A 13925-nucleotide genomic window follows, 5' to 3' on the forward strand; every position below is an offset into this window, starting at 1 on the left:
GTTGACATTAATTAAAATCATCTACTCGTAGAATTTACAAAAGGTTATTTACAAAAATGTATATCAGTATTTTCATATATTACTAACTTACTAATTACAACTATTCAAACGTAATACTATAACTATAAGAACTAAACAACCTATTTAAAAACAAAATTGGCATCAATTTAGTTCTTATGAACTATTTCAATTATTAATTTATAAATTATAAACATATTTAAAAAAAATTAAGATCCCTTGAGAGTTCACGTTCCTTGCTGAATCAGTTTCTCTTCTGAAACGGAGAAACAAAGTATCTTAAGTATGTAACAAATATTGAAAAAATACGACCATGAAAAATTTAGTGTTAATGTAATCATACTTACAAATTAATATATTACATAACACGTTCTGGTTCAAATATAGTGCATCAATCTTTTCATGTTTCAGACATTTTAGTGCTCCTTATAATTTTTCCATAAAATTTTGTCATTATCAAACCTTTGTCTACAAAAATAAAAACATTATATTATATTGGGTAGAAGGATGAACGTGGTCACAGGCCACTTGGTGTAACTTGGTTATCAAACACCAGGAAACAAAACGTGAATGCCATCATCTAACTTTGGATGTTAGATCAATTGTGCTGTATTTTATTTAAACAGGAAAGCATGACTGATTGATCATTCCAAAAAACTAGTTCGGGCCCACTTGACAATAAGCATATAATACGCTGAGTTGCAAAACATAAATACTTCCACCCACTCGAGACAATTTTATTATCTGAGGTGTGTGTGTGATAGCACGAGACTTAATACCGACTGTTTTGATCAAACTTAACATATATGATAGCTAGGCAGCAGAAATAGGAAGGACCATTAGTTGGTGCTAATTCATTTAATTATATTATGAATAATAATTCTGTTAGCAAATAATATACCGGGAAAATAGTGTAAACTCACCGTTATCAAGGCATCCGAAATAGCATTTCATTTTCGTTCTTCGAGGCATGCTGATTTTTAATAATAAACTTTCTGTAAGAAATGAAAATAGTTACACAGGCTTACGAAACGCTAACGAAGAAAAAAGTATTGGAGCCAAGTTATGTCTAAAGAGAATTCAAAACGGAGTTTCTCAATGTCTAATCGTCTAATATTCTCATAAAGCTAAAAGATGCTCTAAATTAATACTACAACGTAAAATAACTCACACCAAGACCAAAAAAAAACTATTTAAAAAATTAAATCGTTACGACATTTTGAAAACTTTTTTTTTTTTGAGATTGTTTTACGGCCCTGGAATTTTGAAAACTTCAAAGCAGTGTTTCCACTTACGTTTTTTTTAACACATTTTACCCTAGTTTCTTTTGAATTTTCCCTAAAATTTCCTAGACAACTTTCATAAATCCTTTATATAGAAAGCATAAATAAAATACAGAAAATAAACCACAGCATATTATTTAATGTAGGTATATATAATATAAACGCCCCCAGAAGATCATAGATCTATAGGATTAGAATTTTCAAGGAAGTCGACGCATTACTTTTATTTTCTTTTGCTGCACGCAACCTAACACTGTTCGGTTCTAAAATTGAGCAATTGTTTGCTGGCAAAGTTGGGAACTTTCTATGAAGCAAGCCGTTCAGGGTTTCATTAGAAAGCCTGTTTCTTTTGTCAGTTTTTACATTTGAGAACACTGAATAATCTTTCCACCTCAGTCTTTGAAGAAGGAACTGCTAGCAAAAGTGAAATGACAATTACAAGGTTTTCGTAAATGAAATTACCATGATAATATTTCATGGTACATGAAGTACTTGTATATTACAATACAAGTAAGTTCTGGTGACATCAACGAAAATAGGTAAATAAAAGTTTGGCGGATTATACTTATTGGGATTCTGGGGAATCCCTAAGAAAAAAGCAGTGGCTTAATCTATGATTTACTTTACTAGAGGGTTACTGTTGAATCAAACCTTCTTTATAGTTTTTATACACAACTCTGTTTTATTCTTTTACTTGTCAACTCGACTTAATGTCATTCTCTCTCCATAAAATAAAATGTTCATTGTTTTACGTTAATTATCGTTTATTTTAAAATTCACAACAGTTACTAGTATAGGCTTTGCTTTTTACCCAGAAATATCCTAAATCCTGGTATTTTTTTAATTGTCTTTATCATCCAAAATATCAGCTATTTTTCCCTAAAAAAGGGAGAATTCCCTAAAAGTGGAAGCACTGCTTCAAAGTACGCTAACCTTTTTTATTGAGTCAGAACTCGTATCTGCCATCTAGTGAATTTATTAGTTCATTAAAGCCAAAACGTTTCAAAAATGACCTCGCCGGTTCCTAAAGATGACGCTAGTTGAATGTTATTTTCCTTTGTATGGGAGTTGCACCCCCCTGATCATAGCATTAGCGAAGATGTAAACATTTGTATTTTTAATTGAAATTTAATGAATAAACATAGGTTAAATTTCAATTTTCTTATGTATAAGTGTATTTCTATGCTATACTAAATTTACAATTAAAACACGAAATTATCTACGAGAACTGCTAAAATGGATGAAGAAAATGTTATAATTTTTAAAGACTATAAAACTGTCCCAGACGTTGTTCACGAATACTCTCCAACACTGAAATTTGAACATATACCTTTGATTATAGACAATGGTAAGCTACAATTAGTTCATTCTAACAAGAAGTTTACAAATAAATAAGTTTTTATGTGATCATTTAAATGATACATTTTTTAGGTTCGTATCAATGTCGTGTAGGCTGGTCTATATCTGAAGAGCCTCATTTAATATTTAAAAACCTTATCGCGAGACCTCGTAAAGATCGGTGCAAAAAAGATGCCGAACCACCTGTAACGCCACCCATTCAAATAGGCAATGACATAATAAATATAGAAGCAGTAAGGCAAGTATCTTCATTATAAAATGAATAATTTTTTTTTACAAATTACATAGAGAATAAAAATTATATTTTCATAATTGAGAAACTTTTTTACCAAACTATATATCATTGGGGATCTTCAGCCAAGTATAAAATTAGAATTTCACTTGAATGCCAGTGTGGGGTTTGATGGTGGATTTTATGAAAACAATGAGATGCAACCTGTGTATTAAGACAACTCTAAAAACCTACTGATGCATTAAATTAAACTCTGACCTTATTTAGTAGTAGCTTATCCCAGGTAGTGTGGATATTGTCAAGTGGGCATTGAAATATGGGATGTTTAGTTGGAAAACTCCACGTACCTGCCTCTGGCAATTAAATCTTACCTTGGTTTCAAATAAAAAGTAAATAAAGAATCATAGTTAAGGGTATCAAATAGGGTTTCACATAAAAATATAATGTAACTGATTTATTCATTTGTTATAAAAATTAGATTTCAGCTAAAAACTCAGTTCGACAAAAATGTAGTGACACATTTTGAGGTGCAGGAACAAGTTTGTGATTATATTTTCTCACACCTGGGAATAGACAGTGAAGGTGCCGTTAATCATCCCATTGTGATGACAGAAGCTTTTGTCACTCCTAATTATAGCAGGCAATGTAATTTATTTTTGTTTTATTATAAATTTTTCAAAGTGATTAAAAGCAGTCCTTGAAGTTAAGGCCACATGGCTCTCATAGTCTTTTGCTATTGTGTTAGGTGGGCAGCAGATGCTTAATTCTCGGTTTGGCTACTTGATAGGAACAACAAGGGTGTTAGGATAGAGGTACCATCTGTGTGGACTTGCAATGACTTCAAATCAAAATGTAATCAACCATGTAAAATACATACAAAATATCTACACTCTAAATTATTAAAAAAAAATCAATATTACTCATTTACGAGATCATATTATATTATTGTAAACTGTAACATGTTATACTATTGTAAATTTAATTCTACCATAGCTGTGCTACTATTATCGACATAAAAAAAAATGTTTTGAATTATATTGTTTTCAGTGATGTCAGAACTTTTATTTGAAGGCTATGGTATTCCTGCTGTAAGTTATGGTGTGGATTCTCTGTTTAGCTTTTATAAGAATGACATTGGTGACACAGCGCTACTTGTAAATTGTGGATATCATACCATACATATAATCCCTGTTATAAAAGGAAAAGTTATTGCAGAACACGCTAGGAGAATAAACTTAGGTATGTATACCGGATCAAAGGTTTTTTGTGAAAATTAAAACAAGTGTGAGTCATTTCTTAATACATGTTTGTAGGTGGCAGTGAAATGATATTCTACTTACACAAACTACTCCAATTAAAATATCCCGTTCATGTGAACGCTATTACAATGTCTCGAGCGGAAGAGATTCTTCAAGAGCATTGTTCGGTGGCTCTTGATTACAAGGAGGAGATCACGAAATGGGCAAATGCTGATTACTACGATGCCAATGTGAAGAAGCTTCAATTGCCTGTTATACAAAGCTCAAGTAGTTCTTCTACTTTGACCGGTAAAGACTGAATTCATCTGTAACTAGTTGTCCTAAGAGCAATCGATTGAATCAAACTTTGACAACTATCCTTGAATCATTTTTCATTAATTCATTCGTTATTTTGCTACTATTTTAAAAAACATGTTAGTATGTTACCCTGCACCATGTTTAACAAATGTCTGAACTTGTAATTTTACATTCGGAGACCCTTTTCCGTGCGTAAATTAAACAAGGAATTAAAAATGAAAAATCTGAAGTAAACTGTCCATAGGGAAAGGTTTTACAGGTGATAGGGCATATTTTCTGTACCACAACCACACACAGATACCATGCTTGGGTCATCTATTGTACAACCATTTTTTGAGATTTCAACCTCATTTCTCACGATGAGTGACTGCAATCAGTTTTATGTCTGTGGGCCTCATTAAAGACATAAAACCAGGTGAGCTGAGAGCTCAGTAACCCTTCTAAGTAAAACAAAATTAAGCAAAAGTTTGTTTAACTAATTATTTTTCTTTTTTATTGCTTGGATGGGTAGCGAGCTCACAGCCCACCTGGGGTTAAGTAGTTACCGGAGCCCATAGACATCAAGGGCGGATCCAGCTTTGGCGCCAGGAGGGGGTTACATAGTAAAATTTAGATGCGCTCGTTCCCAAACGTTTGCCATTATACAAAGTTATTATATTATATTAAATTAATTAAATATTGAAGGTATGTAGTTACATAAATTCTGTATGGTGACAAAATATATAAATAAAATCATTATATTCAATTAGTGGGCCACCTAAGTCCTGGACCCAGCTCAGGGGGTGGTCATGACCCCCCATGACCCTCCCCCTGGATCCGCCATTGATAGACATCTACAACGCAAATGCGCCACCCACAGTATAGTTAAGTTTGTGTTTCGCGAATAGTGTTATAATGAAATGCAGCATAGTTCCAATATGTAAAATTATGTATATACCACACAGTTAATTAGAAATATCTATTGCCTGTTCTGCAGCGGAGCAACAAAAGGAAAGAAAGAAAGAGATGGCCAAACGGCTCTTAGAAATTAACGCAAGAAAAAGAGAAGAGAGACTTGCAGAGGATGAAGAACAGTTAAACCAACTGCTGGCATTACATGTTAGTTTAAATATCATTTATTTTTTGGATTACTATTTACATAAAATCATGTTACAAAAACTGTCACTTCTGATATATTATTGTAATCTATTATTACCCATAAGTATATCAAAATCTACTCAATATTTCTATTGAAGCTATTATTCGTCACTCCTTAATTTAACTAGAGTTTGTCAAATCACGGTTACAGCACGATTTAAATTATATTTATAAGTTACATTTTCGCTTTTCATACATTATTGACAATTTCCAAAAAAATAGTTCGTCAATAGTTCGTTTGTTTGTCTGTTCAACAAACAGAGAAGAAAATTATCCCTAATTGTTTTGGCTTGTGACTTTGCTTCTTTTGGAAGACGACAACGAAAAGATCTTCTACGGAGCGAGTGAAATGACTCAGAAGACCATGGTCCAATTAATGTAGGAGAGGCAAGAAGATGAATAAAATAAGTAACTGAAAGGATATAAATCGCAAGATGACCCGTAATCTCATATACATTGATAACTTTAAAAACTTGTATATGTACAATCAATATACATACTTATACAAGTTTCTAAACAACGATGTATATGAGATTACGGGTCATCTTGTGATTTATATCTTTTCAGATATTTATTTTATTCACCTTCTTGCCTCTCCTATCATTCACCATTTGCTTCGCTCTCGACATCTTTCGTAAGACCTTCATTACCTTTTCGATTGAGGCTACTGCTCTTTCTCTACCTCTCGATTTTGACATGATCATGTGAACCTTGACGTATACGACTAAACCATCTCAGCCTCTCCTTTGCTGTATTAGCTTTTCTTATTACTGTAAGGCTCAGTCTTATTTATATATTCTATATATCCGTCCATTATTGCAATGAGAATAAATGCATGTATTTATGTCTTACAGGAAATTATGGAAGACGGAGACACGGATGAATTTGACGAAGCCATCCGTGATTTAGATATCAAAAGCTTTGAAGATCTCCAGGTACGTGAAGTGAAATTTCCACTTTTGTTACTGAATTAAATTTAAAAAAAATTTTTTTTTTTATTGCCCTTGTAGGCATACGAGCGTACGGCCCACCTAATGGTGAGTGGTTACCCTCGCCCATGGACTTCAGCAATGCCAGGGGCAGAGCCAAGCCGCTGCCTACCGCTAAAATTAAACGCTAATTATTATAAGTATAAAGTTGAAGTAGGTACCTACAATTCGAAAATTTTTTGCGGTCGCTACGTCCTTGCCCCAGTTTGCCCTAAACACGTCATTACGGATCCTACCGATCCATTAACGGTGCTTTTAGGCACATCAAGCACCGGTCACTGTCCTCGCCGAATCCATCGCTTGCGACGAAAGGTTCGACGAGTAAATTGACCCATAGACACAGCTCACTGAGTTTCTCGCCGGATCTTCTCAGTGGGTTGCGTTTTCGATCCGGTGCGGTGGTAGATTCTACGAAGTACTGCTGTTGCTAGAGTCAGTGTTAGCAACACTCCGGTTTGAGCCACGTGAGCTTACTTACTCGGCAAGTAGAAGCTGAAATAGCCTCTCAAGGCTATCAGCATAGGTAGGAGAGAAAAAAGAACCACAGGATTTTGTACTCGGTATTTGAGGTTCGGCCCTCCATGACCGTGATGTCATCATCATCAGTCGCGTGTATCTACGATTGGACAGGATAAAGCGGGCTGAGAATGCGAATCGAATTGGGCAATTATAAGATCGAGTTTTCTATTTTGCATAAATTATTATCCAAATAATTTAATTTTAACTAAGAATTACCGCTACGTTAACCTGGACGTTAAATTTCTTTATATTTAGCTTAAAAAGCCTCAATTGTGTCACACAAATCTTGATAACATACATACGTCGATCATAAAAAAATTAGAGACGCTTTATTTATTTTTTACCCGCACGGGTAGGTACCACCACCCCGCCTTTTTCTGCCTTTAAGCAGTAATGCGTTTCGGCTTGAAGGGTGGGGCAGCCTTTGTAACTATACTGAGACCTTAGAACTTATATCTCAAGGTGGTTGGCGCATTTGCGTTGTAAATGTCTATGGGCTCCAGTAACCACTTAAGACCAGGTGGGCTTTGAGATCGTCCATCCATCTAAGCAATAAAAAAAAAATTGTTCCTTTTACGACAGAGACAAATATCGAACAAACAAATGCGTATAGAGAAGAATAAACAGCGCATCGCGGCCGCTGCCAACGCCGAGGAGAGCGTGGACGCGCGCCCGCCGCCCGGCAGGTTCCAGCCGCCCACGGACCCCGACGCCTTCCAGATATGGCTCAACGACACGCGAACCAAGGTACCGATGCCGCAATTTATTTGCTAAACGAATACAGGTGTGTGAGAATGTGAGCCATGTTTTTGTATAAACTAGTGGTTCCGCGGTAGTCGAAATTCGTCTATAATTAATTGAAATTATAAGTTTGAACATTATTAAGGTTTTATTGCCAAAGGCTATTTACTATACTTCTTTAATCACAGATTTCGCCAAGACTACACTATATATAAATTATATTAAAGATAAACAATACTAATCTGTTCTCAATTTGACCGTAGACTTTAAGCAATAACAAAAGTTTGACAATAAACAAAGAGTATATATATGTGTGCGTGTCAAATACACGGTAGTGTGTGTAATGGTTTTTTTTATTGATTTAATGTATTATTAATGCATAATTTTTAAAAAATATTACCATTCTGCTCTCCTTCTCTATATTCTCTATAAGTGTGGGAAATTTCACAATCCTCCATCCGCGCAATTTTGGTAAAAAGGGGTACAAAGTTTTTGCTTCACTTATTAATATATAGATAACTACTCTGGTACAGTAGATTGGGGGAATAGAGACTAGGTTTAGAATAGGGGCATATCTGCGATGTCACAATACTTTTGTTAAGTTGTTAGATTTAACTTTTTTAAACTGAAAATTACTTTTATTTAGTGTTTAAGAATATTGAATAGCTTTAGTCATCAAAGTTTTGTAACTCATTAAAGATGTTAAAAAGCTAATTACCTAAAGTTAGGAACCTACCTAACAAGTATCGAATAACTATCGAAAAACTCTATTGTCCCCATACGTAACCTGATTCACCCCAAAGCTAAGGTGAATCGGGTCAAGCTAGTTTTTTTAAGTTTTTGTGTATATTGTGTAATGAACTATATATAATAACGGATTGTATATAAAAATTTAAGCTTCTGGTACCATTTTAGTTTCAATTTTATTGGTATTGCTCTAAAAAAACTATTGAAAATTTGTGTTGGATTTATAAAGGGTCCCGATTCCCCCCAATCTACGGTAACAGTATTAAAGTTTGTAAGTTACGACGTGGATTGGCTCCTATTGTATACCGCCGTCTTGTCGTCGTCCGATTTAAGGGATAGCCGTGATCCATCCACTTGGAATCTATGGGTTCCGATGACTACCAAACATGCGGCGGACTGTGGAATTATTTGCCCATTGTATAATACTAATAATAATCTGTGCAACAGTGAACCATTGCTACTTAGAATCTTATCCGCGTACGAATCTTTATTGTATTTTGTTCTGCTTTGATATTATTATTTTTATTTTATTTTGTTCTACTTATACTTGTATATCTCGTGGTAAGTGGTTACCGGAGGCCATAGATACTAACGTAAATGCCGCCACGCACCTTGTGAAATAAGTTATATGTATTAGTTTTACAGTAAGACGGGTGCCCCACCCTTCAAACCGAAACGCATTACCGCTTTGCAATAGAAATATGTAGGTAGGAACGCGGGACCTACCCTTACGGGCTCACAAGACACCCTACCACCAGTAATTATTACGTAAATTATAATATTTGTGGGTTTGATTTTTTTACACGATACTATTCCGCTGAACTTATGGCAAGTACATATTATCCGTGACGACAGAAAAGCAATTTAGAAAAGATATCTTTTAATTTTAGCAGCAATTTACGTGAAAATTCTTTTTTTTTTTAAATCTAAAACTTCAAACGTCTGTAACTACTAGCTTGGCAGACTTTTTGGCGGGAACGCGAGGAGTGAAGTTGTATTTTGTCTATTTAGTGTTCAGGCTTAAATGTGTAATAACGGTGGTTTATTAACTGTTTAGTATCTGTGAACGTGCACAAATGTGGGAATATGAAACAAAACCGCTGAACGTAACTTCTCGGGATCCTCCAGAAAGTCCACTAAAAAGTCTCAGTAAATGACCACCATTTTACTGGGATTATATTTCATCCCATCTCATTTCATTTAATATCATGCCATTTGATTAAGTTCCCTTCGTTTTTTTTATTATTCATCAACTGTAAATAATTAAATTGGCGAATTATAAAAATCGTATTACTTGACGCTGGCTAATGCACAAACCGTGCCGGAGCCAAAAATAAAGAACAAGAAGAACTAGGTCGGCAAAGGAATGCCTTCTACGTACAGCCTGTGCTGTTGCCAGTACCGCGAGCTGATGGCGCGGCGCGAGGCCCGGAGGGCGCGGCGCGCGGCCATGGTGCGGCGGCGCACGGCGGCCGCGGCCGAGCGCATGCGCGTCATTTCCCGCCTCGCCGCCGCCGGGGACGACTTCGGCAACCACGACTCCGACTGGGACGCCTACAAGAGGTCATTCACCAACTTCTACTTGAAGTTTTGTATACGTACCTTTTTTTTTCCTACCTAAGTGATAGCCTTGAGAGGCTATTTGAGCGGAACCTTAATTACTAGGTGAGCTCACGGGGCTCAAACCTGACGAAGTTGCTAACACGAACCCTAGCAAGAGCCGTGCTTCGCAGATTCTACCACCGGATCGGAAACGCGACCCACTGAGTAGATCCGGCGAGAAACTCAGTAGGCTGTGTTTGAAGGTTAATTTACTCGTCGAGCCCTTCGTCGCAAGCGACGGGTTCGACGAGAGCTGTGACCGGTGCTTGAAGTACCTAAAAGCACCGTTAGTGGATCGGGAGGATCCGAAATGACGTGTTTGGGGCGACGTCAACTGCTTTCCATTCTTTGATACGTATCATGAACAAATGACAATACAAGAATTTCCCTTAAAATCCTGACCAGATTTATTAATATAAAAAAAAATTGATTTTTTTGTTTGGTTTGTTATTAAAGCCTGCTTTCTTATTTATTTTTGTAAGCTACTCATTTTACCCGTAAGAGGCAAACTCGTAAAAACGTAAACGTAAAACGTAACTCATGCTGGTACTTATTTGACTTATTTTCATAATAGGCTTCTAAATAATATAATCGAATTAAAATTTACCAATTTGGGTCAAAAGGTTCACAAGTGCTAGACAATCGTGCTGTAGTAGCTCTATTTGAGCGTTTTAAGAAGATATACATGCGTCCCTGTAACCATAAAATATACATTTAAATTACGATTGAATTTTATTTGGGTCTTCAAAAAAAAATTGTTGCAAAATTCAGCATCAGTCGTGAAGCGGATTCCGATTCCGAAGCGGACGGCGAGCGCCTTGTGGAGTTGGAAGAAGTTCTCCGCGAATACGAGCCTATACCGGCCAAGCATCGCGAGAGACAACTACACCTAGCTATCGAACCTTTCAGGTAACTATAGTAAAACGATTAGGAAAAAGATAAATAGTAAAAAAAAGAACATCACTATCTATACCAGCGGAACTTTTTGTCGGGGAACTTTTTAATTATTACCCCAAAATACTTTTGTGTAAGTTGATATTACCCCATGGCGAAGAACAAAAAAAACGAAATCGCTTCTTTTTAGTATCTTTCTTATTCTAATTAATTCTTACAATTAAGATGAGTTTTGGTTGTGCTCATAAATCAGTATTTCAAAGGCTGTTATTTTTTATTTATTTATTTATTGCCCTTGCAGGCAGACGAGCATACGGCCCACCTGATGGTGAATGGTTACCGTTGCCCATGGATTTCACCAATGCCAGGGGCAGAGCAAGGCCGCTACCAACCTCTTATTAAATTCGTGATGAATTTTGGTCGGTCATTAAAATGGTTTACTTTATACAGAGTCCCTGAACTGATGTTCCAACCATCAATGTTGGGTAACTTGGAGGCCGGTCTTGCAGAAACGATGGAATATCTCTTCAAGCATTTTACTCCCGAAGAACAATTGCTATTAGCCAATAACGTATTTATCACTGGCGGAAGCTCGCAGTTTCCGGGTAACGTTTTTTCTATTATTATTTTCGTTTAGGTAATTAATTGCAACTGCTGTAATTACTACATCAGTGACGTCATCTAACGAATAGATCTTTATTGATTTCGAATAAATAAATTCAAGTTTTCTGAAAAAATTAATGATACACTTAAGGGTCAATTCCCACTGAAAGAGCAGCGGCCGGCAGCGTCTTTTTGAGGCAAAATATTACAAACTATTTTGAATCTTATCTACGTGATTAAAAAGTTCATAGTCTTTTGAAGGCAAAGGAGGGGTAGCGTGGCGTCGCGAGGCTGCACGAGCCTTCTACCGACTAGTCAAAAGAGGCGCCGCGCGGCTGATCGCGGCGCAGCTAGCTGACGTGCGGCCGACCGCGGCATTTCGCGTCATTTTATTAGAGGGTATCTTGTTCTTTTTCTACAGCCAGTGCTATGATACATAAATCCTCGGGATGCCGCGCTGCCTCTCGCGGCGCCGCACTGCCCCGCGCGGCGCCACACTGCGCCTTGCGGCGCCGCGCTCAGTCACTTGCTCTTACGGCCGCTGCGCGCCGCTGCTCTTTCAGTGGGAATTGACCCTAAATGTTATGGAAAAGAAATTGTTATTGTTTTTGTGGTTTAAAATGTTGGTATGCGTTTTTACACAACATTTGGAAATTTCAAGGCAATTACTGTTTGATATTTCTTTCGTAACCGTATTTTGAATTATTTGCCGTGCATTTTTTTCATTACTGCTAGGCACAGGCCAGCCCTTTTTTATTCCATAAAGTTCGATCGATTCGTATAATCGGTTTACGGTGCCATCTATTTCGAAATTAGGTCTTAGAGGTGCCAGAAGATCTATACGACCTAATTTTAGCCACCATTTCGTCATCATCATACTCATAATTTCGCCTTGCTAAGTGCTCCAGTCCAACTCCATTTCAGATTAATGCATTTTCATATTGAATCTAAATTGTAATCAAAGGTATTTACCAAGCTATTACAAAATTTGTTTTTATTATTATTATTTAATTTCAGGCCTGAAAGAAAGATTAGAACGGGAACTACTTGAAATGAGACCATTTAAGTCAACTCACAAAGTGGTGATGGCGAAAAATCCAAGTCTCGACGCTTGGTACGGAGCTAGAGATTTCGCGAGCAGCAACGCCTTCGAGAATTTTTGCATTACTAAAGAGGATTACTTGGAAATGGGCGGAGAGTACTTGAAGGAGCATTACGCGAGTAATCCGTATTTCAAAAGTCCAGCACCGATTGTGGACACCACGCTGGTGCCCGCGGGTGACTCTAATGTAATAAAAGAGGAGGTCATAGTCGACTGTTGATACTATTCGAAAGGCTACAATAAATAAATATTTGTTTGCATTGAATACCTACCTATCTGGTTTTATTTTTGTCCCTTTTTGTTAAATTTTGCAGAGGTTTAGTTTCGATGACAATTCAATTTTTTTTGTCTGAATCGTTATGCATGACTAACTTCAGGCACAAGAATTGTTAAATGTTGAATATCACAGACACGTGTTTGCATTTTATTATTAAAGAAAGTTTTTCTACGATATAGTTACTACTTTCAGGGTTTGATTCCAATAGATGAAGGAACGGGTCAGATTTTTTCTCTACCTGTGTGTTTAGTGCGAGTTTCTTAACGTTCTCGATAGCGTAAAAGTTAAGCCTTTTTTGTATGCAGTTAGAACAGCGCCCCTAGCGGCGAACGTACGCAAACGATCCCATTCCATACAAATATGAGCTAACTTTTACGCTATCGAGAGTGTTAAAAAACTCACACTAAGCACACTGATCGCTAGTAGCCTAAAGGGCATGTACCTACTCACGGATTGATGAGGTCACGAGTAAACCCGAGGGAGTTTTCTAACACTAGCCTTAGCTAGAGCAGTGCGTCGTTGAATCTACTATCGGATTGGAATTGTGACCCACTAGGAAGATCCGTTGAAAAACTCACTGAGTTTCAAACACTAACAATATAAGACACGATGCAAGGTTATTTACCTATATAAGGATTATAAGACATTGGGGTCTGCCGGTGTTTGAACACGTATATTATCTTCGTTTGATACTAGTACACCGAAAGAAGATACTGCAATAAAATGTCAACAGAAAAAATACAGATTCTGCAGCGGGAGCAGTATTGTTGTCATAGCAATAATACTGCACTGGATCGATGGGTGGTGATCTATTAAGATGTATCTAGATTGGGACGAGGTTTTCCAAAATAAATTAAACAACAAAA

The 13925-nt window shown here is 36.6% G+C and overlaps 1 protein-coding gene and 1 long non-coding RNA gene across 3 annotated transcripts; one reads left to right on the forward strand and one right to left on the reverse strand.

The window, feature by feature from the left end:
* Nucleotides 1–2236, reverse strand: LOC134201352 (uncharacterized). Of its 2 annotated transcripts, XR_009976606.1 has the most exons (4): nt 1190–2236; nt 942–1013; nt 366–486; nt 1–274 (listed from the first exon to the last, which is right to left on the reverse strand). It is a non-coding gene; the product is annotated as an uncharacterized LOC134201352 (long non-coding RNA). The 2 variants fall into 2 exon arrangements; XR_009976605.1 differs by lacking the exon at nt 1190–2236 and having other exon boundaries at nt 4–274; nt 942–1183.
* A 129-nt stretch (nt 2237–2365) lies between these two features.
* LOC101737226 (actin-related protein 5) lies at nt 2366–13053 on the forward strand. The gene is made up of 12 exons (XM_038020751.2): nt 2366–2649; nt 2733–2898; nt 3371–3537; nt 3940–4131; nt 4206–4439; nt 5425–5546; nt 6440–6520; nt 7676–7840; nt 9981–10144; nt 10955–11092; nt 11528–11682; nt 12698–13053. Exons 1-12 carry the CDS (start codon nt 2538–2540, stop codon nt 13000–13002), a joined length of 2001 nt encoding a protein of 666 aa, XP_037876679.1. The 5' UTR covers nt 2366–2537; the 3' UTR covers nt 13003–13053.
* Nucleotides 13054–13925: the final 872 nt, after the last annotated feature.

The sequence above is a fragment of the Bombyx mori genome, chromosome 3 (assembly GCF_030269925.1).
Source record: "Bombyx mori chromosome 3, ASM3026992v2".
NCBI lineage: Eukaryota > Metazoa > Arthropoda > Insecta > Lepidoptera > Bombycidae > Bombyx > Bombyx mori.